Here is a 26,216-nt window from a genome sequence, read left to right as displayed (position 1 = left end):
CTTCATTTTAAATTCTTTAATTTTGATTGGATAAAAGGATAAGTGGTATTCCAGTATACCACCCTTCATTCCAGCATACCACCCGCTCCGACCGGAAATGTATCTTGTCCTTACCGTTGCGCAGTCCGTTATTACTGTATATTTTCCAATTTCGAAATCGAAATTTCACTTAGAAATCGATGGTAAAGGAAAACTATTGACCAAACTTTACGACAAACGCGATGACTTTCCATTCAGAATTGTCAAATTTCCCTTTCATCTGTGGCAACATCCCTTGGGCTCCTGCGTATGGAGTGTTCATATCACAACTCATACGTTATGCCAGAGCTTGCCGAAACTACGCTGACTTTTTGTATCGCGCTAGAACTCTAACAAATAGGCTTCTGGAACAGGGTTATGTTGCTACAAGATTGAAGTCATCACTACAGAAGTTTTATTGTCGTCATCATGAACTCGTGGATCGTTATGGTGTGTCCGTCAGCACCATGAGGACTAATTTGTTCAACGGATCATGGTTTCCTTTCCTCGTTTGTCTACCCCGGACTTGACTTTTTATGAGCAACTCGGCGGGTGTTTCTAGAAAAGCAGAACACGCTTACCCAACCGGTGCACCTGGTCCATGCTCCCAGTTTTTAGTGGAGTCCGAGTTGCTCATTTACTTTTGTTACTTTGTATGTATGATTTTTGTTATTTTATGTTCTTTGTTGTGTATGTCTGTTTTCCATGTCTGATCTTTGTCCCTGGATTACATTCTTTTGATTACCGCTATAACCTTGGTTCCCTTGATTACTCTTCCACCCAAAACAAAAACACCAGACGACATTTTTAAAGATGGTTTTGCAGAGAAAAAAAATAACACTTCACAATGAGAAATATTAAGTCAATGGATCTTTTGATATGTGTTTATCAATAGAAGGGTGGTATACTGGTTAAAAAGATATTCAGTATAATATAACATACTGCCCGCAGTTGAGGGTGGTATACTGGATCAACACACATAGGAAAGAATATCGCCCTCGACTACGTCTCGGGCAAAAAAAAAACATTGCTTAAAGACTCAATCAAAAAACCATGTATGTTTTATTTTATATCTGTTGATGTCAGAGACAAATTTTGGTGAAATTAACATCATGATTCAGTTTATAACAAAAAGAACTGTCTGGAAGCAAAACCAACCAGTGCACAAAACCAGTGTTCAAAGAATCCGTCACTCGAGATTACTGCTTCATTATTTCTGTAACACTTTCTCATTACGAGTTGCCAATTAACAGAGAAAACAACTTCTCCATTGATTACTTTCTGGAGATAACTTGCACGACTTTATGTCATAATTATGTCAGTATCATCATTATTTCTACTCTTACACATTCATGAATACATTCGTGGTGTGTAGATCCCATTAATGCGAGTGCGGTGATTTTCAAATGGACTGGTGGGAGGGTTTGGCATGGAGGTTGGGAGACTTCACGTTTGATACCAGCCTTACTCATTTTCTTGTTCAGGACAAGGACTTGATTAGCACAAAGAGCACAGCTTTTCAATCCGTCTTTGGCCTCTGTGGTAAAATTTATACTTGGTTATGTAAGCCGTTTGTTATACCAGTGCGACTATGTCATTACTATAAATTCAGAAATTATTGAGTGCATCAATTATTGCGATTTTTTGCGAGAAAAAAAACATTACCGATTACGTTTGTCACGAAAACTTAGCTTTTATATGGCAATAAAAATTATAATTTGATTTGCACTGAATTGCATTGAATTGAATTCCGCAATGCTATGTTTCATTATTGCGATTTAAAACGGTCGCATTTTCGCAATAATTCCCCACAGAATAGGTTTCAGATTTTCAGTATAATAGTTGTTTATGAATCAGCTTAGGTTTCCGATGCAGTTAAAATACGTCGAATTAATCACTAAAACTAAGTATGTCATGCATAATACCTGGGTGACCTCAAGATTCCATTACATATCTGACGAATAATTTGATATTAAGATCGAAACCGCACGTTACTTTTGACAAAATCTCAGCTATTCAAGTGCAGTCACTGTAAAGTTGGAATCTCGTTAAAAAATGCAATGTGTGGGTATATGTACAAATGTAGGAGAGACCTCTTCTAAGTGAATACAGTTTATCGGATGTTTATATAGTGTTTTTTGCATATGCGTTCGGTACAGACTGAACGTCAGATAGTGGGCAGATGACAAATAGAATATGTCTTGCATTGAGAACATATCAAATGTCCTATAAATAACCCCTGGCCAAGCAAGCTCTTGGGTTAATACGAGTCTCTCTGGGTTGATATGAAACAAGTACTATCTTTAAAAAAAGATTGTCGACACACTTAAATTTGTTATTTTTTACTTATAATTTTCTGCATTTCATTCAGGAAATAATTCATGGCACGCAATTTCAACTTTCAATGCAGTTTTTTTTTTTCGAACGCCCCTAAGTTATCAGTATTTGACCAATCGAGAAACAGAAATGGGATCAGACAACTTACGTTTCCATGGAAGGGCGATTTTAAGGTCATAGGGTACAAAGCGGAACTATACCGACTGCGTCGGAAAAAAATAAATTATATTTTCTCTACAAGAGAAGAGTTGTAATGAAAGGATCAAAAAAGAGGCAGCGATCTAACGAAAGGATATCGGCTATTGCCACCAGCAATTAAAGCTAGCCTAAAAGGAACAAGTCTTTTCAACAGAAGTATTTGTACCATTATCATGCATATGAAAAATACAGAACTTAATGAAGAAAAAAGCATAAAGGCTGTAGATGTAATGAACGACTAGATAAATGTAGATAAAACGTTCCTATGATAGTAATTATTCCTGAAACAAAATATTATGTACATTACTACGGAGAGTTAATGACAATCATCTGTTTGGCGAAGGGACAACTCGAATACATCAAACTTTTAACCTTCCTGTTTATCAAAACACAGTAAACATCTTGAGTTGGTTGTTATACCTAAAGTTGATAGTTGGTACATTGAAAGTATGAGTCAAAGTTCCACTAGAAATATGAGACCATTATATCCGGAGTTACTATGTATAGAGATGCAACTACTAAAACAAGTTATTAACCTATGCCATTTAATAAAGTAGTTCTATTCAGCTTAAGATATGCATTGTAAATTTCGGAAGAACCTACCTAGTTAAAATGAAGACGCAAGTTTTTCATATAGTTATACAAAAATGTAGTTAAAATGGAGGCGGGAGTTTTTCATATAGTTAGAATGGAGGGGGTGGGGGTGCGAGAGTTTTTCATAGTTTATCAGAACCAAAAAGTCGTCAGATAAAAAAACATGTACATGACTGGCATAAATCTGTACACATACATTCATTTGTACATGTACGACTCACTGGTCTCCGCATACAGAACATTTTACAGTGAAATTGGACTCGTACAATGTACGTGTAGCAAAAGGTCTTCTGAGTGCAATCAATGATATAGAATGCCATATAGACATACATGTAAATAATTACTTCCGTTCTTTTAATGATGACACAAACTGATAATACATGTAATAAAACCAGCTACTACAGCGAAGAACTGGCATCCTGTTGATTCTGTCCTATTCTCTTTCTGATGATAATGTTTTATTTGATAGAGAATATTACATTATTACAAATCGCAATAATACACTAACATACATGTACATGTGCATGCATAATGGATCAGAACGTACCTTGGTAATTTTTTCATGAACCATATTTTATGTCTGCATACAAAAAAATCAAGCAAAACATAGTAACACTTTCACCTCTGACCCCGGCTCTGACAAATTCACACATGATACGAAACAAGAACTTGACAAAAAATAAATAAATAAACCCAAAACAAAACTAAACAACGATCAGCACTGGAACTAGGGTTGACATCGCATGAAAAGACTAGAGGACGGGGAATGTGAGTAATGCCTACGATTTTGGGGTACATGATTTAACAAAATACAATATACAATGAACATATGCAGACCATCCGTAAAGTATCTTTAATTTTACATCAAAGCTTAACAGCATATATACCAGTACTATTTTATCATTGAAGTAGAATCTAGCGGCGAAAACACAAAACTTAAAGACTGTCAGAAAGCATCATAAAACGGCGAGTGGTAATAACATGGTTTATTCTTTTCTTAGCTTTTGTTGGCAGCATGTCGTCAGAGACAAATAACTTTATCTGTTAATAATTAAACACTTCTTTGAAGAAAAGTAATAAACTGTATAACAATGCATTCTTACCAGATAGTTCAATAATTTAATAAAAAGATTTTTGTTGCATGTTGCAGCATTTTAACGTACAGGCTGCATTTTGGATTGTTTGGGGGATTTTATAATCTTAATTACCCTTTTGGGTCGCGCACATCCGGCCCTTACGAGGATTCTGTATCAGTGGCCGTTAGTAATTGATCATAGCCGAGCTTTTCGGTTACCTAACTAACAAACTCGGTCAGAGAATGTGCTATTGACCCCCTGGCCTATTCTAACCGCGTCTTAGCGGTGCGCATGTACGCCAAATGAAAAGTGGTTGTATTTTTTCAGTGTAAAATACTTCAGAACTTGTTCGAATTAGAGATCTGTCCAGTTTATACAGGTTCAAAATACACTTAATTGATACAACGGTCTGCATTATACAGGTTTTTGTATATTTAAGATATGTTTACAATGGTCTTCCTCTGATTGGCTCCTTTCGCTTGAGTGATGGCAAAAGCGCACATATAAACGTTAGTGTACACATATTTTAAATAGAGATTCAAACAATAGTATAATAACATAAATACAATGTAAGCAAAGGATTCGGAAACAAGCTTTAAGCTTTTATAAATCCGTTCCCTAGGTAACTAAATGACAAATTTGTATAAATAGTGCATGCTCGTACTCAAATAATATTTACGAACAATTAAATAAATTATGATGAAAACTTAGATTTTTGGTATGCAATATGACATTTAAAATAATGATGAAAAAAAGAGGGAAAATGACTTGCTGTGCAAAAGTACAGTGAATGTTAGTTTTAAAATATACAAAACAGTCAATTAAATCTCTTACTTTTGATAATATACAACTGAGTGGAGGTTATAGCCAAGTCTTATGTAATACATCTAATATCTCGAGGTTAAACTTTGTCTAGTCCATATTGACGGGATATTGTTGGGCCTTTGCCGAGTAATACAGATTCTTTACTATGTCTAACCCTGTCCTATTATTTCTCTCTATATCGACCATCTATAGCTTGGGAACCTACATGTTTATTACAGTTTAACGACTATGCTACCGAATAATGAGCTAATCAAGGATGTTTAATGAGAGTCTACTCTTTTATGTGTGTTAGAAATCTTTTATACTAGATGGGCATGACTAGTTCATGAGATAGGACAATTATGTTCAAATGATGAAAGTTAAATGCATTTTAGCCTGTAGTAAAGACGATTATTGTTAAAAGTGGGAAGATGTAATGGGTAAAACTTTATAATGCTAATATAAAAACATGTAAGGTTAAGCCAGGATGCTCGTGTGAAATATGCTATTTGACACATATTAAACCGACATTTAAAACCGAACTTGTATAACCCAGTAACCTGGATAACGCATGCATTTTCTGATCGGCATTTTTGCACTTTGAACCTTTCTAATCCGAACCCTGCTTTAACTGAACAAAAAGAATGGTCCTTTAAGAGGTATGTACTAGTTGGGGATTCGTAAAACTTTTTATGAATGCTCGTAATTAGTATATAAGGTATCACATCTATGTGAAATTCACAACACAGATGTTCATTTCAGAATGAATGTTTTAATTACCTCCATTTTAAACATAAAATGTCAGAAACAAATGTCACGAGTTTAATCAAACATAACAAATGAATGACGTTTTCTAAAAACACCTCTGAAATTAGAGCCCCTCCCTTTAAAAATACGTTTTCAGCAAGATTCGAAAGATAAGCTAGCATTAAATACAACATGACATGTAAAGCAACAACGTAATCTATTTATCATACTAATTTTATTTTTTTAAATTTAAGTAAACACACACCCGCTAAAAGTAAAGTTAAGATATCTAAACTTCATTTTGATTCGAATGTTTACGTAGGTTTACGTAGGTTTTTGTCCATGATTAAAGGGTCTTGTATTGAAAGTCAACATGATACTAGTGTTACAGTACATCTGCCCTTGAGGACTAGTGTTACAGTAGATCTGCCCTTGAGGACTAGTGTTACAGTAGATCTGCCCTTGAGGACTCACATTTTTGGATAGCATTTCCTCTCTCCAGTTTGCATGATTTTATCATAGTGTGCAGCATGTGTGTTTTATCCGGTTGTTTTTTTTTTACTGTAGACTTCAATGATCCACCATAGTAGGAGAAACAATGTACAAAAATGGAAGTATTCGCGAATGCAAAATGTTAAATAATGATAAATACTTGAACAGCTTACGGGTACATTGTGATATTGACAGGAAGGCTCACCTAACCTACAATGTATCAATCTAGTCTTTATGCAGCATAAAATAAGAATTTCAGGGCATATTTTGTCAGGAGGACGTCTCAGAAACAGACGCAAGATAAGAAAAACAACCATATTGAGATTGTAATCAGTGATTGCTTTCAAACTTCCCCTCTGTATTTCATACAATCAAACCGCTCTAATGTTTTACAAAGCTTAAATCAAAGAAAATACAAACAAGATACCTGATTTTATTTGTAAAAGTGCGGAGATAACGGCAAAGGTTACATGCGCATGTTGCACAAAGCGAAAGACAAGCTTTAAGCAGTTTGATACAGACATGTTTCCGAGTAATAAAATGACTGGAATTTATGTAAAAACTATAAAGAAACAGAGGCAGATTACATGCATGCTTGTAGTCTTAAATAAAATTCGCAGGTTTAGTGAATTCATCAAATATCTCTAGATACCATCTATTACCAATGTGACCATCCAATATTGATCTAGTGGTTTCCTGATGCATAAGAGCCTCGACATATGCCTCGACTAGTATTATTATATTTATTATATACTACTCCGTTAGGAGCACTAGCCGGTGTCACGTTAAGTGGTTAAAAAGGGACGATATGACTCGTTGACAGCCAGTTAGTAGACATCGAGAACAAATACATTGTAATATTTACCTCAATATACAATTTATTTTTCTTTTGATTTTATGTAATATGAAAGACGTTATGCAATCAACTAAAACAAACTTGAAAAGCTGTACATTTAAATCGTCGACCATCTTTTGTGTTAGAGTGTTATCAGGAATAATTATCTATATCCATATCTACTTAAAGAACTAATTCACTGGGTGATGAAGGGTTAAATCGCTTAATGTGCCATGGAAATCCAAATAAATAGTTCAAAGATTTTAAAAGACTATACTGATCTGTACTACATTGTATATAATAGTACTAAAAATATCGACAAAAACTGATACCGAAGTGTCAGCAGTGGAATGATTCAAATACGTCAAAATCCCCCCAAAATGGCTTAAACGCATTGTGTATGTACTTGGACACATGAAAGAGTAATCAAGGGAACCAAGGTTATAGCGGTAATCAAAAGAATGTAATCCAGGGACAAAGACCAGACATGGAAAACAGACAAACACAACAAAGAACATAAAGTAACTAAAATCATACATACGAAGTAACAAAAGCAAATGAGCAACTCGGACTCCACTAAAAAGACCATCTACATATACAATGTAGCAAACCGAATAAAATAGATTACACAAAAAAATATGTCTGTTTCGGGTTTCCCGACCGATCCTAATTTTTTCTCCCGACTCTAATACATTTTTTCTCCAAAATTTACAAAATCGGTAACTTCCGTCAAATTCCGGTATAATACGGATCATTTCCGGTATAAGGTTACAGACCACCAATTCAACCAATGAGCATTTGGAACGTACGCAAAAATAGTCCTACGCAGAAATTACCCCTGTTCCTCATAGTGCTGTGAAAAAAGTTCTCATCTTATTTATAAAAATTAAACAGTTTCTGAAAGGAAAAACATTTCTGTACATTTTATAGGTGCATTTTGCTTCTTGTGATGTGAAGCCTAATCTCCATATTGATTTTTAAATATACCCCTATCTTGTGAAAACACTGGGATTTCCCATGCTATTTATAGACCCTTCACTTCCGGTGACCAGTACTGCACTGCAGGTCTGCTAACCCCACATGCCATTCTGAGGATTGTGAGCTGACATATGTAGAATCATGCTGATATATAGTCCTCTGCAGGTTAAAGTTAAGGTAAAGTCCAGAGAAGCCACTGAATATTGTGAAATTAGTATAGAAGCCTATGGGAAGTGGAATTAGTGGTTTTTAGCCTATAACCGAAAGTACGTTAAAAACCAGGTCACAGTAGCGTTTGAATAGGAGACTTATTTATATCCCGTTTATACAATGTACTTATATTTTGTTCAAAATTCCTACAAAAAATAAGTGTATTGTAATAAAAGACATGATTAATAGGTGTGTATGTTAAAAATTAAACTTTCTACCATACACTTTCATGACTATGCTATTTTACAAATATCGGCTCAACTTTAATCGAGAAAAAATAAAATGAAAATGCCGACCGACCTACCCTATTTTTGGGAGAAATGTCACCCTAAACAGACATATTTTTTGTCCCAAGGGAAACAATACGGCACACACACACAAAACTAAAGCACCAACAACATGAACGCCCACGATAAAACATTCATGAGTGATATCAGGTACTCCGGAATGGTAAGCATATACTGCTACGCCAACCTGACGAGCACTCTCCAGCAAAACACCATTTTTGAAAGGTAGTTTTGTTGTCGATATTTGGCCAAATATTGGTATTTGTACAACTGCAATATTGAGATTTGTGCATGGTGCACTTTTGACAGAAAATCGACTAATTGACAGAAATTGATTGATTGATTGTAGTTTAACGTTTAATGCATTTCAGGACCAGAACGATTTTTGTCAGGCGAACTGCCTTGCTTTGTACTAGTAGTCCGACATGCCGAGTCGGGTTGAAGCAACAGGTCGAAATTCTTATGTTGACATATTTCACCCTACAGTACTTTGTATATTCTGATTAAGAGATAATTGTCGCGTGCTTGGTGGAGAAGCGGGGACTACCAATTTTATGTCCCCTGTGACTTACTCGGGTATCAAACCACAACCCTCCCCCGTTCTCGTTCTGGAGGTGAACATGCTAGCACGAGACCACTGATTTGCAGGGTAAGTATACTGGAACCAAATTATAAGCTCTTTCGAGTGCAACTAAACTGCTGATGATCCATATAAGTATGTGATCGCTTTGTTTAGCGCTCGAGGCAGATTTTTTTTCAATACTGTAGACCTTCAATTTTTTCCTAACTATCATAATCGTAGTGTAATTGACAGGCAAACTCTGGTCTTATTTTGTGTTCCTCAGTATTGTTTCTGGATCTAGCTTTTCTGTTCTTTATAGTTCACTTTCAGTTATGTCCGAGGAAATCGGTACTTAAACTTTGTAAGCTATTTAACCCGATGACGATTTTACTTCTTGAATCACTTACAAATTGTGTATTTATACTTTCTTCGTACATGTATCGTCGTTGGCCTTCAAAGATAATCTGGATTTAAAAAAATACTCAAAATAAAGCTCCCGTAGGTGGGCGATAAACCTGATTTAGAAGCAAAAATAAATGTTTAGAATCTTAATTCCTAATCTCGTAATTTGTTAAAGGTGTTTTAAACCAATATAATCTCTCTCAGTCCCCTCCTTATTTGATTGACAAGATACCGAGGTTAAGGAGATACATTTACGTTTACAGGTGCGACAATATTTGTCACCTCACTGATAACCAATTCACCAACTGCATATGTGTTTCATGTACATGTCGACACGCTCCTTGTATATATATATATACAACGTCTCAGTATGTGACGATCGTGTACTAAGTTACAACCCTAGATTAATCCTACGAGGAGGAATGACCCGGCCAGCGAAAGCTATATTTTTATCTGGCCGAGTGGTCTAGGGCGCTGGACTTTGTGCAGGCGGTGTTACATAGATGTCACAGCAGTACGAGTTCGAGTCCCGCGGAGGGAACGACAAAAAATTTGCATCGCAAATTTGACAATTCTAACATCGTTGGGAATTTTTCAGACCTTTATATATATGTACAGACGTACATTAACGTATTTTAAAGTACATGTAATACATGTATAGAACGGCACGACAATGAGCAAGGCCCAACCTAAAACTTCGGTGATAGTGGTCCTGGGTCAATTAATTTCGATAGTAAGCATAACAAAGTATTAGATAATAAAAGAATGATTATAGCTTTCACTTTTGCAATATTATTGTCATACGCGCATGTACTTTGAATCGTATATGAAAAGTAACCGTCGACAGAAGAATTTGAAACAAAATGTATGATAAATGTATAACACTTGGGAGCCGTGTTTTCACTAGATGTGTCTTGGTGAATTTTTGCAAAATAAGGAGAATCTCGATAGATTCAGGGAGTGGGTTCTCAAAGAGGTCTTGATAGAATAGCAGAAGTGATATCGGGGAGACTCAGAGAATTGCATGTTAGTTTATAAATAAAATCGGAGTGGACAACATGTGACACGAACGGAAGAGTGCACCGACGTTGCATCATGTAAATCAGGGATTATAGTCCCTAAGAAAATGCAAAATTTTTGAAAGCTTAAAATTCCCAAACAACACCCTAGAGGTATGAAAGAAAAACAAAGATTAGAAAATTTTAATGCTCCTTACATGTTTTTTTACATTCTTACATGTATTATCAAAACCTACGCAATATTGGTGAATCATATGTACACAAAACCAAATGCAGGCGAACCGAGGAATAAGTGTGTTTTATACATGTTGACTGTATGTAAACTTAATCTTCCGTTAAAATACATGTCTAGACCTTTGTTTATTGAAATGAAAGATGGTTTAAAAATACAGGCTTTCTATTTACTTCTTGTTTTGAATTGGAATAGGGAAGAAAATGTACATGTATACATGTAATTAGACAGGATATTACATGGCAGTATATATTAGGGTAAAAACAAGGAGTGAACATTTAGACGGCAATATATGATTTTGTAAAAACACAGGAAATATGTGTTGACATCATTTTCGTGGGACTGTGGGCAACTTCACATCACCAGAATAGTGAACGGAAATTACTTTGAATGCACAAACTGTTTGACGTTTCATTTCAATTAAAACCCTTGTAATGATCGAAAGAAACTGAAAGTCCACAGTCCTAAAAGCATATCAACCAACCGAAAATGAAGTCTGATTTTAAACAAAGTAGTCAGAGAAAATCTGCTTCTACATGCCAATAAGTTGAAAAGTCAAATACTTCGGTCAGATGTCTAACATGGAAGCTATTCCACCACCAGACAACCAATAACAATTTCGAGCTTAGTGAAGATATGGAGGATATAAGCTTTTGCACACCATATCAATCGAAATACCGCTGTATAAACATAAATTTCTCTCATACCATACGGTCGAGGTCGGCAAATAGTTATAAATAACGAAATTATATACATACACGATAAAAAAGGCATTTATGTTATGACACAACATATTATTTGTAATTAATTTGGCCACGTGAAATAACGCATTTTATTAAATGAGTTTAGTAACTTAAAAATGCACCTAAATGATTTCTAGTAAATGTAAATTCAAATAAGCGCATAATTAAGATAATGTACTTTTTATAAACACCACATGTGACATTAAAACCGGTTCATAATGTGTGAAAAAGACCCATCAAACTTAGACATCAACTATTTCGTCAGCGGTACCCGAATACCCTAGACATACATGCACATTTACGTCAATTGCCTTGTTCTTGAACTTGCTATTTCACAATAAAACTTACCACTTCCACATCCTGTGTCGACTCTCTTGCACTGGGATCCCCTGTCTGAAGTAACACACAGGTCCTCGCCGCACGGATTTCGAATCTCGCAAGATTCTGGCTGTTTGTTATCTACATAGAGATTTTCTATCATCTTTCCTCTGATTGGTTTGCATGTACAGTTGACGTATAAGATATTCCTAAATTCTCCACGGAACACATTTTTGAACATCGCCGATGGTAGCGCAAGGTTTCGCAAGTTTGTTTTAAAGTTGTTGTTTGGGAGACCCCCAAAGAAAACATCGTTGTTTTCCGGAATGTTAGCGAAGTAAATATCCTCGTCTAGCGATATACGGCTATCGGTCATGTCATCGACTTGAAGGATCGTTTCAAGCCGATTTCTTTGGAGTTTTACGGTATGCCATCGACTGTCGTTTAACCGACTGCCGAGTTCTATATTGACGCTCCCATCCATTTTGTCGTCGATTTTATATGCAAGGGACACTGTTCCGGACTCTAACGCTAACAGGAAGAAGTTATTTGTAATATTGGCTCCGTTGTCGTCTGTATACATTAGAAGAGAATTAGGTCGGTCTGTTTTAAAATCAAAACTTATAGAGGCATTCACACAAGCATTCCATTTAGGAAACCTAGCATAGGCTCCTTTAGTTCCGTACATTCTGAATGACACAGTTGGAACCGCGAAGAGCACGGCACCGATAACACAATAAAGCAAAGTTTCCATGTTTGCCCTTGATGCAAAAGGGTCTAGATTCAGGAAGCTACTCTTGGATTTCTCTATTCAAAAGGATTTCATTATAAATTAACACCAACAACTCTTAGCTCGCCAGATGTGTTGATAAATTAAGGTTGCAAATTAATCTCTCGTCTAAACAGTTTCAGACGACTGTTTACGTATATATTTAAAATTTAAATTATCTACTACTCCTTAAGACAAGAACAAACCACAATATTTAGTTACCTTATATTAATTGTCTAACTCCACTTACATAAATCCACTCGTGAAATTTAGATACCTGTTTTATACGATAGACACCCGTTAACTAATTCCAAATCAGTGAATTCTACACTACAGCAAAAGTTCTACTTGCGAATTCATCAAATCAACATTACTTGCAAAAACCAAGCACATCTTGAAGGTGGTTCATTATTTTTCGTCACCCACGCTGCAAATACACAAAATCAAGTAGAATGTACACAAATCAGAGTAATAACAAATCTATGCTTCATGTATGGATGAGTTTAGGGATTTACCTTTTCGATAAAATGTTCACCTTTTCGGTAGTTTGTCATACCAATGTCACCCACCATTGAACAACTATAAATAATTTTTCGTTCCGCTAGCTGCTCCTATTTATATTATTACCGGTACTGGTTTTGTGAATCAGAAATTTAAATTTTACGCCTGACTTACTTTTGAAATGATTAGAGTACTATTACATAAATAACAAGCAATTATTATCATAATGTCTGCTTTAATCTTATTGTTATGTTTTTGGAAGTTGTGAAACTAGTTTACTCACAGTGTAAGTACCATCTATGTAACAGATATTATGTTAGTACTTCATGTAATTTGTTGTTCCCCATGGACGTAAAATAATAATAAATAGATAAATGTTTGCTTAATTTAAAACATAAAAAAAAAAGAAGTGAGATGACAAAAAAAATTTTGTCAATAGAAGGTGAAAACAGTTGTTTGCTTCGGACTGACCCTGGAAAAATTATGTTAATTTTTTGCTCAAAGTAAAAAAAGATGGTTTTGTCTCAGAAAAAAAAAAACAAACAACTGCCCCTATCAGAAAATCAAATGGTTTCACCAATATGAAATTTCCGAAACTATCTACATGTACCTTCCTGTTTTTGTTGTTGTTGAAAGAATGAACATAGCTTTATCAAAGTACGATTAGATTCTCCCATGCAATTTTAGGATGAAAAAACCTCAGTGGGTTTTACATGTCGTAAGCAAATACAAGTATGTAAACAAAATATATCAGTTTAAATTAACATAACTTTTTACAACATAACCGAGTTTCAAAACAAGCAGTACTTGGTTTAAACCGAGTTTATATGCAGGTAGACGAATTTTGGTTAGTCTGCACAAGGGGTGTATGTTCCTGTTCTGCGAAACAATTTTATAGTCAAAATAATGTTGTATAATTATCATATTAAACATGCATCGTTGGTGTTTTGTAGACACAAAATTTTGCATTATTACTGCATGCCTATATATTTATAGAAACCTTCACTTGGTTGACTTGGTCAAGATAGCGACCATGTACATGCGTACACTCAGGAGGAAGCTCAAAATATTACATTCACAAAACAAACAACAACAATAACGTAAACAAACAAACAAAAAAACAACAACAAAATATAAAATAAAAAAACATGTAGTTATTCAAACTATCCAACATGCAGGCCGTCGGATTAGTAAATTCACACTATTCTATTTATGATGGTGAAACAAAAAAAACGTCAAAACAAAGAAAAAAATAGATAAAAAAAAACCACTTTTATACATGTACGTAAATAGTGAGAACTTTTGTTCAATGCTTTACATGGCTAACAGGTATCCAATTCGACCCCAAAGTAAATGTACACATCGTTGTTATTCGCGTGAAGGGCATGCTTGTTTATCTTGGTCAAGTCCACTGGCTTAAGCAAACATGGTTCCGTCGAAACGTTCGTGATTGTTATAGTGTATTTCATATTTCATTACACACCACCAGATCTTACCCATGCAAAAGACTTTTTGATTGAGAAATGGAGAATTTGGATGGTATTGAAAACAAAACTGTTTGCAGGAACAGTTAGCGTAAAAAATTCGGAAGCTTAACATTAAGAAATTAATCACGGAAACTTCGTTTTACCATTGTTTTACCACGGGCTGGCCATTTATGTCGAATTATTTGATTTATTCTTAAGAATGGGTGTTGAAAGCTACGTAAGTTGAGCTGGTGCAAGATATCAGCCATACACATGTATACACATAGAACAAGATGCAAAGATATGACCACCCATATATTATTTACATTGTCAAAAAACAACAACAAAACAAACAAAAAAATAAATAAAACAACCCCTTAAACAAAAACAGTAATATAATATTTTTTATTTGTATTCTTATTAAGAGTAATATATATCATTATTATGGTTTTATTAAAATAAAAAATACTTCTGATTAAATCACATTTTAGAATAAGTGGTGGGTTATGGGGTACCTGGAAAAGCCCCTTTTGTTAGAAATCATGATATTTTTGTGTGTAAAAATTAGCTAAATTTTACAAATTATAAGACAAGAAACGCCATTCTCTACTAGACGATAAAGGGTCTTACGGTTTGACGGAGCCTAAAGTAAACCAGCAACTGGTCGTCAAATTCCATCCGGCGTACATTTGTAGAAATTCTTCCAAGTAAGACCTCGTATTATTATCAACTTTTGCCCAAAGAACTTTGCATTTTATGTATTCTGTTATTATGCACCACTCAAAGCGACAAGTTTTCTTGTATTTACATGTACTGTATCCACTTACGTGGAACATCTCTCGGAGCTGCTCCTCAAATGACCATGACGATGACAATATGTGTACATGTATACGAAACTGCATCGTATCACTTACTTTTTCATGATAATTAAAGATGTAAATATACCTACTATAAGACACGAAAGTTAGGGCATTTAATAAAGAATTGTATGAAACTTACAACAAAAGTGCCTCTTTAAACTTTTAACAAATTTGCCTGAAGACAAAAAAGTTCAAGTACGGTCATATTACGTAAGAAGTCGACAATTTGATTGACGTAGTTTGTCTTACCTGTGTCAGATTGTCCCGTTTTCACCTGTCTTTTTACATGTGTGTATGTAACACTTTGAAAATGAAAATTTACGATCAATATGAAATAAACATGGTGGAATGTTTATTGATCGAACGCAGGAGTAGTGTAAAATACAAGTCATGCGTAATTGAATTATCTATTTTTCAATCATTCTGCATTTTCGACATTAAACGAATGCAGCAGACCGTAGATTCAGAAAAGCAAAGTAATGGACGCGGCAAGCATCGAAAAAATGTGTCATGATTGTTCATTAAACTGCATTTTTAAACGTTTTTTTTTCGTTATCATGCTCGAACGCGGGTTCATTTTATTTTTATTATATAAATAGTAAAACTACAAACATTGCATGCTTAGCAGAACTGAACAGAACATTTCTACATCTAAAAGTTCAATTGAATACGATTAAATTTTTAAATAAATCCATTATTCCCTGATACACTAGTCTACGAAATGTTCAGAGAAGTTAAAAACAACAACTTGTGGATGTCCCATGTAAAAAATATACTAAATAAATTAGGGTTCTGTCATCTTAACTTACAACTTAATAACCTTCAATTTTATATCAAAAGAATCGAACAAAGACTACACGATCAGTTTAAGCAAAATTTAGTAGGCTCACTAGCTAGGAGTGAAAAACTAATTTTTCCGTAAAATATTTATTCCGTCTAAAAGATCCCCATATATTGATTTATGTAAATCTAAAATAGAAAGATCTATATATCATCAGTAAATTGCGTTTGAGTGCACATGCACTAGAAATAGAAAGGGGCCGGTACAAAAACATAGAGAGAAAAAAACGTATTTGTAAATCATGTGATAGTGGGAACATAGAGGATGAATATCATTTCTTCTCTGTGTGCATCCACTACACACCGCAAACAAATCAATATAGGTATAATACCACTACAGACCCTTTTGTGCTAACATTGGGGTAGTCAATGAGAATGCGTACAGCATGCTCAATATACACTTACGCGAGGAAGATTCTTTTGTTCTACCTAAGCCCTACCTCGCGGAAGTGTATATTGAGCATACTCACAAACTTACCACAAAAGGGTCTATCTATGGGAACCAGTCGCCTGCACATACCAGAAAGTAGTCCGTAAAAAAACAAAGTAGTTCTTAGGATGCATTGTATATTTTTTGTGATTTATCCAGTATATGCAAACTGGGTATCATCTGAAAGCTTATCATGTCAGGTACACACTGAATACCACAATTTTGAACTCTGATGTAGAGAACAATTTGTCAGAGTCTAGATCTTAAGCCTATTGATTTGTAAAATTTCTAAAAGGAAAGTAGTATTTTTAGTACCTGTCTGCTTTCACTTCACCGTTCTTTCTTAGAAGCCATTAAAGGTATGCTTCAAATTTTATGAGAGAGAGTCTTTAAAGGGTCCCCTCTATGATAAAACCTGTTAAAGTTCATTTTAACAAACTTTGAAAAAGATTGGGTCTTTTAATAGTGGTTTTACACCTATAGAATGAAATTGGACAACCATAATTTAATCTCTTCATAAAAACCTCACCTCAGACCAAGAGACATAGCATAGATATTAAAGAGTAGCTCTATAGAAATACTAAAAATAACTATCAAATTCATGAATGAATGTTGGAATCGAAGGTCAATTTACAGAAATTATATTAATATATAATGTTAGAACTATAGATTAATCAGATCAGTTTTGATCAGATTTACACCACTGTCGCACCATGGTCATAAATTTAGTTTATGTAAAGTATATTACATTGTTCTGTTTTTTGTTCATGCCATGACCATTTACTGTAAATGTGTTTGTGCAAATAAAATTGTCTATTGTCTATAAAAATATACAAAAATCACGCAACATTAGCAAATACGGACAGACGGACTATTCGAGTTTTAAATCATCTAAAAATTGATGTTTGATGGGGTTGTCAGGCTATAATACGGAAAACCTGACCGCAAACCACAGTGGTGCACCGTGTTGGGAAAGATGCCACGTTCCTCGCACGTTAAAGAACCCAACTGTGGTATTCTCCCGGAGTAGGAACCATAGGGCTCCGCCACAGGAGGCTAAATTGCCCGACCCTACCCACCTCTCCCTATTTCCAGTGGCAATCAAAATTTGTCGACCCCTTTGCCCTTGTGTCCCATCCCTTTTCCATTTCATCATTATTTCATATTCATTTTATCATCAATTTCATGTTCATCGTCTGAATATAGCTGAAATATTGCTGCTTGGACGTTAAACCCCAACAAACAAACAAACAAACAAACAAAAATTGATGTTTAATTTTCAAATGCAGATTTTACATTTTGTAAATATGCGAGGAAGGGTACAGCTTTATCTGTTCTGCGCAAAGTGCAACTTACTTACTTTTAATTCACACAAATTTATCATTTTTAAAGAACATTTGAAGAACAATGTTAAAGCTACCTCTTTGGTATTTGATGAGTAAAACAATTGTTAAAAACAATAAAATCGCGTTCATGGAAAACACTGAAAAATATATGCCTTTCTATTCTTTTGATCAGAGAACGTTCCTTTGATTGGAGCTTCCGGGCACATCCTATAATTTATCGACAATGTGCCATGTATAAAGAACATAGAGCAATAACAATAACAATCTTTTTTTGTCAAAAAAGATCGTAAATAACCCTGTAACGAGAAAACGCCCCATAATTGTTTCTCCCTTCTGTACCAGTAAAACGTCTGATTTATGAATTGGCTGTCAGTATGGGGATCAATTACTTACCATTTGGAGTTCGGTGTTCTCCTCCTGGATTAAATTCTCGTGTGGCTAAAATTTGAACGAAAAGCTAAGTCAAGATTTGTGTTTTTATAAAATATTCATATTTTAGATTTAAAAGCTTAAAAAAGTGGTCGAGCGGGACGCAATCAATTCAGAGTCGCACCCACCCCTCCCCTAAGAAACATCAAACTTGATTGTAGTCGTTAATACCTTTATAAAATAAATGTAAAACATTTAGTTCTACAGCCTCTTACTTTCGTACTCAATTTAATTAGTGTGGAAAAAAATCATGCAAGGGATCGGAAATAATAATTGATAAACAGGATATCTAATAGCTCAGCTTCCTGAGATGCCCTATTGCTGATATCACTCGCCTCATTAATGAAATATGTCGATTAACTTGAACCATCTGTGTACCTCTACGGGGGTAGTGTGTCCCGTAGTGGTTTGTTACATAACCAAGAACGATTAGGGTAATTATTGGCGATAATCTCAACCTAACATGTTCAATTATAGATGATTAGACGCTGCAGGGTGATACTTACACAAAAAATGTGCATAAGATGTGCAAGATGATGTATTTTGAGGTGCAGTTTTATTAAATAATGATCTCCTGTAACATTCAGTTCTTGATTTGAAGGACGGCTAGGGATATTTCTGACATACATGTACATGTACACAAGCAAAAAATTGCAGATTTCTGTTCACATTGTTGTATTATTTCATCAACCCGAGTCACGATGTTGTAATATACAGTTGTTTCACGTTTAGGATTTTCTGTTTTGTTTTGTTTTTGTTTTTTGTATTGTGAGATTATAATTATAGTGCATCCAGTATTGGAATGCTATTATTGATCTCACTAATTACAAAGTTTTTTATCTGACTTAATATTATTTATGCGATCTTAGATGAGAAGAAAATATTATTAGAATGCAACCAATGAAATTAAAATACATACAGGTATATAAGGGAGCAATCATTTGATTTTTTTAATACGGAGGATAGAATTTAAATTAAAAAGGCATGCAGTACGGTAATGAACGATTGGGTAAATCCGGGACAGGTTGAAAAAAGAAATTATTCTACCCCCTCCCGAAAAAAAACAGTAAACATCTTATCCTACCTCTCCATGGAAATCAAATGGTTGTTCCTTAAAAGCGGTTTTATAACATTGATAGAGTGCACATGTACCTATAACTGGATTAAAAAAGATGGCAGAAAAAAAAACTTACCGGGTTGGCACTGTGTTTCAAATGTTTGGCTACAATTTGAAATTTTGAGTAAGAACAGAACAATTTATTACTCGTCACCATATATTCATGTACATGACTAATATTTCAACACTAAATCCATTCACTTGAATTAATCACAAGAAATTATTCAAATATTTCGGCAACAAAACTATCGTCTGTTGCAACCAACTGCACGTGAAAATGCAACAAACAACATCCGCAAGTGAGGGTTGTGACAAGTCGTCTGCTACATTCTTTCTCAATCAGTTAGTTTGGATATCTCATTATTTTCTGTAAAACACTTTGCACAACGGGGTATTAATGACTTCCAGATGGGAATTGACTGTAATATTTATCTTGAGCGAGTGATAATGTAAAGAAATTTGATGAAAAAATGATATAGCAATTTGTATCAACAAGTGTTTCACTTCAGATGTCCGTCAATCAAAGTAGTGTCTTCCGATAATGTATTGAAAATGTACTTTAATTCTGACAAATATTTTAAGTAGAAATAATTTTGTATGTTTTGTAAAGCGACCCTTAACAATGATTCCTGACACAAACATGGAGTGATGCCCCGATTAGGTGAACTGAATGACTTATCGAAAAATAACTCATCACATTCTCGGAGATTGAAATTGGTAGAATGTTTGTATGAAAAATTAATACCTACATGCACGTGTAAAGTACTAATTTACAGATAACAAATGAAGTTATGAAATAAAATCACATGCAAAATACAAATTAGATATATCCAAGATACACATCTACATATATGCATGTATTAGTTTTATAAACGTAGGGCATATAATACAGATAATAATGTGTATTAAACTTTTGCATCAAGTATATATAGCCTTTGCAGATCAGGGGAGGGAGTTCCGGCTGCTGGAACACGCCCTCTTATTTTGAAAATATTTATTAAGTTCGTTCAAAGAGACAGGAATTACCGCACTTTAAGTAAAAACCCGGATGTTAGTAGGAACTGTGTGTTTATATTAACCCCTGGTTATTTATCTTTTTAAAATTGTTTTTCATTATTTTTTTTCGCTATTTTCGGTAATGCTTGTCTCCTGATAAACACTAAAATTATTTGAATCTTCGGTATATCCAAGGCAAAATTTAGTTTCTTCGTAAGCATATAAACACTCAATCAAAAGAAAGACAACTCAACAAGTTTTACGAAAGACATGGCGAGTGTTTCTAAAAAAGCAGAAGACGCTCATCGGTCTCAGTATCGTATTAATTTTCCCATAGACTTCTATAGTGAAGTGCATATTTTTAGGATTTAAAAAAAAATATATGTAAATTGATTCAATAAAACTTCTCACTTATGTGGCATTTCTAAGGACAAGTGAAAAATGATTTCCCGCAAAGAAAATAGGGTGAGTCCACGAAGATCGGACAGAAAAGTAGTCTTGAACTATAAATAGCCATTTTCTCTACTTTCACTTTCGTTTTGCACTCATAAAACCAACCTTTTCAGTGGAACATTTTTATGTTATTATGTTAGATTTTCTTTTAAAAAAATTTTCATCTTACAATATGATGTTTGCTCCATTTTATACGTCATTGTTCATATCTTTTGACAAAACATTAGTTTGTAGAGAGGCAAAAAGAAAATGCACTACATTTTTATAGCGTCCATGTTTTGACGTACACCCGCTCAGGGATATGCAATGCGATACTAGTACCTATCCTATCGGTGCACCTGATCCATATTCCCAGATTCTAGTGGTGGCCGGGTTGCTCATTTATTTTTGTGTCTTTGTATGTGTCATTGTGGTTATTTCATGTTCTTTGTTGTGTGTGTCTGTTTTCTCATTTGTATCCTTGGAACGTATTGTTTTGATTTCCGCTTAAATCTTGGTCCTTTGATTACTCTCCTAAATTTAATTGTATAACACAAACTATAATTTTAAAAGCACAGGCCCTTGACACCAGGATTTAATTATATTTTTTTTTAAATCATTTTGTTTCCATATTTAAGTCAATATGTCGTTCTAAGACATGACCGTTTACTATTTAATGCTGTTTATACTATGCCCAGTTTATCATCTATCTCCTTTTTACAGCCCTTGTTAGAGAAGGAGATAACATTGGGCACAGTATAAACAGCATTAAGTACTTCTCCGTCTAAGAATCGGGCAAAATGTATATAATTTGTGGCACATGAAGGAAAAAACACACAGCTTTTATTGCATTAATCAATTAATCATACCTGATAATCATCAAAGTGTTTGTAAAACTTGTCTTTTTAAGATATTGATAGGTCAAATTTAGTTGAAATGCGCTACGGAAAAATGGCGGGAAAATTTTCCCACATACTTTCCCCTTATAAGCAGTAAACAATATCTACGTCACAAAATGCTTCGGAATAAACTTTAAAACTTTTTGTTTTTTTTTTCTAAATGTACTGAATATATTTTAGGCAAACATTACTAAATTGGGAAAATGATGTGCCACCCATTGCTTGATTCTTACACAGAATGGTACTTAAATAGCAAGCGGGCATGTCAGAGAACACACATAATAACTCAAATATGGAAACAAAATTATTTCATACAATTTTTTGTGATGAATTTTTTTAAAATCCTGTTCACAAGGGCATGTGTTTCAAACTGCTATTATCACTTGTGTTTCGTCAGGGTAATGAAAGTAATTGATCTAGACAACTTATCGACATATTTAGGTTTAAATTTGATTCCCCCCACGTGAACATGGTAAACAATATAGATTTACCCTGTATTTGTTACTCGCGACGATGAATTCATTATTTCTCATCAAAAACAGAATTTTTTTTTAAAAATGGCAAATGACTGGAGCTCTACGAAGTAACATTATTTTACGAGAAATTCATCACGGTCAAATCCAGATACTTTTATTTTGTGCCATTTTTTTGTCAATTTTACACACATGAAAATGAATTACACATTTTCCAATGAAAATTTGAAGGGAGCGCCAACCCCCTTCACCTCTCTGGATTCGTCACTGTTCATGGAGAACAATCTTCGCTGCATCTATGTTAGCCGTTTTCACGTAAGTGTACATGTCAACTCTGATATTAACATGATTTTTATCGTATGAATCATGGATTTCTTGTGAACTGTGTTACATGCTTTATTCTCTCAAAACAAATCAAAATATTTTAGGATGAAAATCACATTATATATTTTTTCCATGTTTATGCACCGAAAGATGGCAGTCCTAAAATCTTTGAACGCGTTCTTGATATATGACAGGAATACATCTTTACATAGAAATCTAATAAAATAAAATAAAAATGAAAAAAGATGAAAATGCCAGAAGCATGTTGCTATGCCTTATTCATCAATAATACAAGATGACATTAGGAACTGATTTGATATGTTCTATTTTTTTAAAACAGAGATTTCTCTATATTTTATTTCAAGTCACATCGTTCACTGCAGTTGAATAATCGATTGAAATGGCAGAGAACAAACGTCTTTTCTGTATGAAAGGTAAGATAGACAAGACGTATTCCGTGAATGCTCTTGTAATTGCATTGATTTAAGTCTGTTATTTTACAATTTGTCAAATCTTTAAACAAAATAACTGTAGTCTGTAATATTAATGAGACTTAGATTTTTGTTACTGTGTTACCCGAATCATAATGAAATAAAATTACCGTTACTGATTCGTGACATCTAAACGAAAACCACTGAAAGTATGCTTGAAAGTATACCTCAATGTAACTGTCCCTTGGCTGGCAAAATAAAAATGATGAAAATATTTGTATTCTACAGTGGGAGAATGAAGCCAGGAGAAAAAAAATGTCGTTTCCTCAACATATGTTGTACCCTCAAGATAAGATGTCGTTCCCGCAAGAAAATTATCTTGATCCTTCAAGACATTATGTCGTTTCCTCAAGATACTGTGTTGTTCCCTCAAAATATTATGTCGTTCTCCTGCGATAATATGTCGTTCCCTCAAGATACTATGTGTCCGACAAGATGCTATTTCGTTCCCACTGGAAATAAGTCTTGTTCACTTATGATATTACGCAACTATATATATATATATAACGGGAGAGCATGATTTGACTCACAAAATTATACTCCGCCACCGAGGATCGAACCCTAGACCGCTCGGTGACAAGCCAACGACAAACCGATTCGGCTAAAGAATTAATCCTTTAGCCATTTCAATTAACTGGCTATTTAAATCTAACTACCTACTACAACGCAGGCAGACCGTCCTGCTACATTTAACTACATATGTATTGTTTGAACGACATGTTATATTGAGGGAACGGCATATTATCGCGAGAGAACAACATAATATATTGAGGGAACAACATAGTATCTTGAGGGAACAACATAATATATCGAGGGAACGACATAGTGTCTTGAAGGAACATCAAATGTGTGTCTGACATATGTTGTGCACATTTTTGTTAAACGCATGTCAAAAACATATGTCTACCATATGGTGTACAGACATACGTTAAACGCATATAAAAATAAACAAGTACTTTAAAAGATAGCCGACGCAGTATTTTTTCTTTTTACTACTAATTTTCGACATTTCATTCAAGAAAATAACACATGGCAAGCAATTTCGATACAGTTTTTTTTTTCGAACGCCACCAAGGTATCAGTATTTGGCCAATCGGGAAACAGAATTGCGATCAGGTGACTTGGGTTTCCATGGAAGAGCGTCTTTTAGGTCAAAGGGTAAAAAAAGTGAAACTTTATCGACTGCGTCGGAAAAAAAAACGCAAGTTCGACATATATTGAACACATATGTAAAGTTACACTTATAAAATGGAATCAGTGAATGAACTGTAAATCAATTATTTAAGAAATAAAAATGATTACTTTTACTGCAATGCAATTTCTAATGAAATTAACTTCTACTGACCGTGTAAACAAACATGTTTTTCTCATCGCCAAAAAAGTACGAAATTAAAAAAAAAACAAGTAGGAAGTAGGATTTAGATGGTCAAGGTCTATTACAAATCTCAACTAAATGCTTAAGACGTTTCATGAATCCCTATGATTCATAAATTAACATTGAAATTGAGTTTTTGTTTCTGGTTTCATGTCTTAGTTTCCCACCAGATGTCGACAGTGTATTCTGTCTTCCTGTTATTGTTGTTATGGAAACAACCGCCCCTCTGTTCATCAATGGGCGATTATCGGATGCCTTGTGACTTTAATCATTTATGTACATGTGGAACATGGTTGGACAGGGAAAATAACATACCTGGCACAATTTCATGCGAAGACGCAAAGTTAACAGCGTTACCGGAAGACCTGCCCGGAGACAACTCGGAATAGTAAGGAAACCATTGTAATGCTTATCACAAGTACCTTTTTATTTCAGAAAAATTGAATTACTATCAACTTTTGGTTAATTGAAGTTATTGGTCTTATATATTAACCACATTGAAAAGTTTTTTTGATGCATCATTACGAAAAGGAGTTATTTATGTTTTTTTTTCCAGCACATTTGACAAAAACAACTTTGACTTTACAGACGGCAATCTATTCTCCAGCTTTCGGGAAACCTTTGCTTTAAATGATTCACATTCTGGACCAACGAAACTGTACGAGTATAGTTTTTATTTAGTACAGGCTTACATAAGATTCATTCAAAAATCGAAACAGGTGATATATCAAAATTTCTGTAAACTTCTTAAACATTCAAAAATCTTTCAGAGAATAAAATACATGACATTAATACAAATAAGAGTTGTATGTATCATTAAGATACTTATGTTTCTCGTGTTCACAGTTCAAATAACGATATAATACTCTTATGATGAAGGATGCTACAGACAATGTGAAGTCAGTCTCATATCCTGACTTCGAGATCGATGGTCAAGGAAAACTATTGACCAAACTATACGACAAACACGGTGACTTTTCATTCTGTATTGTCAACTTTCCTTTCTGTGTCAACATCCCTTCAATACCTGGATATTTTGTTTTCATATCACAACTCATACGTTATACCACAGCTTGCTGTAAATACGCAGACTTTTTGTACGGCTCTGACTTTTTACAATTGGCTTATGTTGCTACTAGATTGAAGTCATAACTACAGAAGTTAAATGGTCGTCATCATGATCTCGTGCATCGTTACGGTGTATTCATCTGCACAATGAGAACCGATTCGTTCAACGAGTCATAGTTTTCCTTTCCTCTTTCGTCTACCCCCGGACAATGCACCCAGTTTTTAGTGGAGTTGCTCATTTACGTTTTTGCTTTGAACGTTTCATTATTGTTATTTTATGTATATGTCTGTTTTCCATGTCTGGTCTGATTTCTGCCAGAATCTTGCTTACTCTCGTATTTTTTGCTAAAATAGCATTTAAAGAATTTTGAAAGACATATACAGGTAGAAGTCATCTATTTAAACTAAAATTGTCAATTTTAACATTTTATATAATAATTAAGACCCTTTAGTAATTCAAATAAAAAATTACTTTATCAATCACTTTATCGAACGTCGGGAAAATTAACAAAGATCTGACAGTTATCGGTTACTGTTTTTACTCAAAA

The 26,216-nt window shown here is 34.3% G+C and overlaps 1 protein-coding gene and 1 long non-coding RNA gene across 11 annotated transcripts in view; one reads left to right on the top strand and one right to left on the bottom strand.

The window, feature by feature from the left end:
- The window catches only part of LOC148600356 (uncharacterized), a 72,275-nt gene extending 52,270 nt beyond the window's left edge, over nt 1-20,005 (bottom strand). For 6 of the 10 annotated variants that reach the window (XM_088558008.1, XM_088558006.1, XM_088558009.1 and 3 more), the window contains exon 1: nt 11,883-13,125. In XM_088558008.1, the coding sequence (XP_088414134.1) occupies nt 11,883-12,606 (724 nt within the window). In that variant the 5' untranslated portion in view covers nt 12,607-13,125. The other 4 variants (XM_088558002.1, XM_088558003.1, XM_088558001.1 and 1 more) reach the window with 4 other exon arrangements.
- On the top strand, nt 13,318-25,674 carry LOC148600355 (uncharacterized). Its single transcript, XR_015917844.1, has 4 exons — nt 13,318-13,408; nt 23,100-23,168; nt 24,760-24,988; nt 25,157-25,674. It is a non-coding gene; the product is annotated as an uncharacterized LOC148600355 (long non-coding RNA).
- Nucleotides 25,675-26,216: the final 542 nt, after the last annotated feature.

Source organism: Perna viridis, chromosome 13, assembly GCF_037379345.1.
Source record: "Perna viridis isolate PV_CMFRI_1.1 ecotype Kerala chromosome 13, ASM3737934v1, whole genome shotgun sequence".
NCBI classification, from domain to species: Eukaryota; Metazoa; Mollusca; class Bivalvia; order Mytilida; family Mytilidae; genus Perna; species Perna viridis.
The sequence above is the reverse complement of the archived record's forward strand: the minus strand, read 5'-3'. Positions and strand labels throughout refer to the sequence as shown.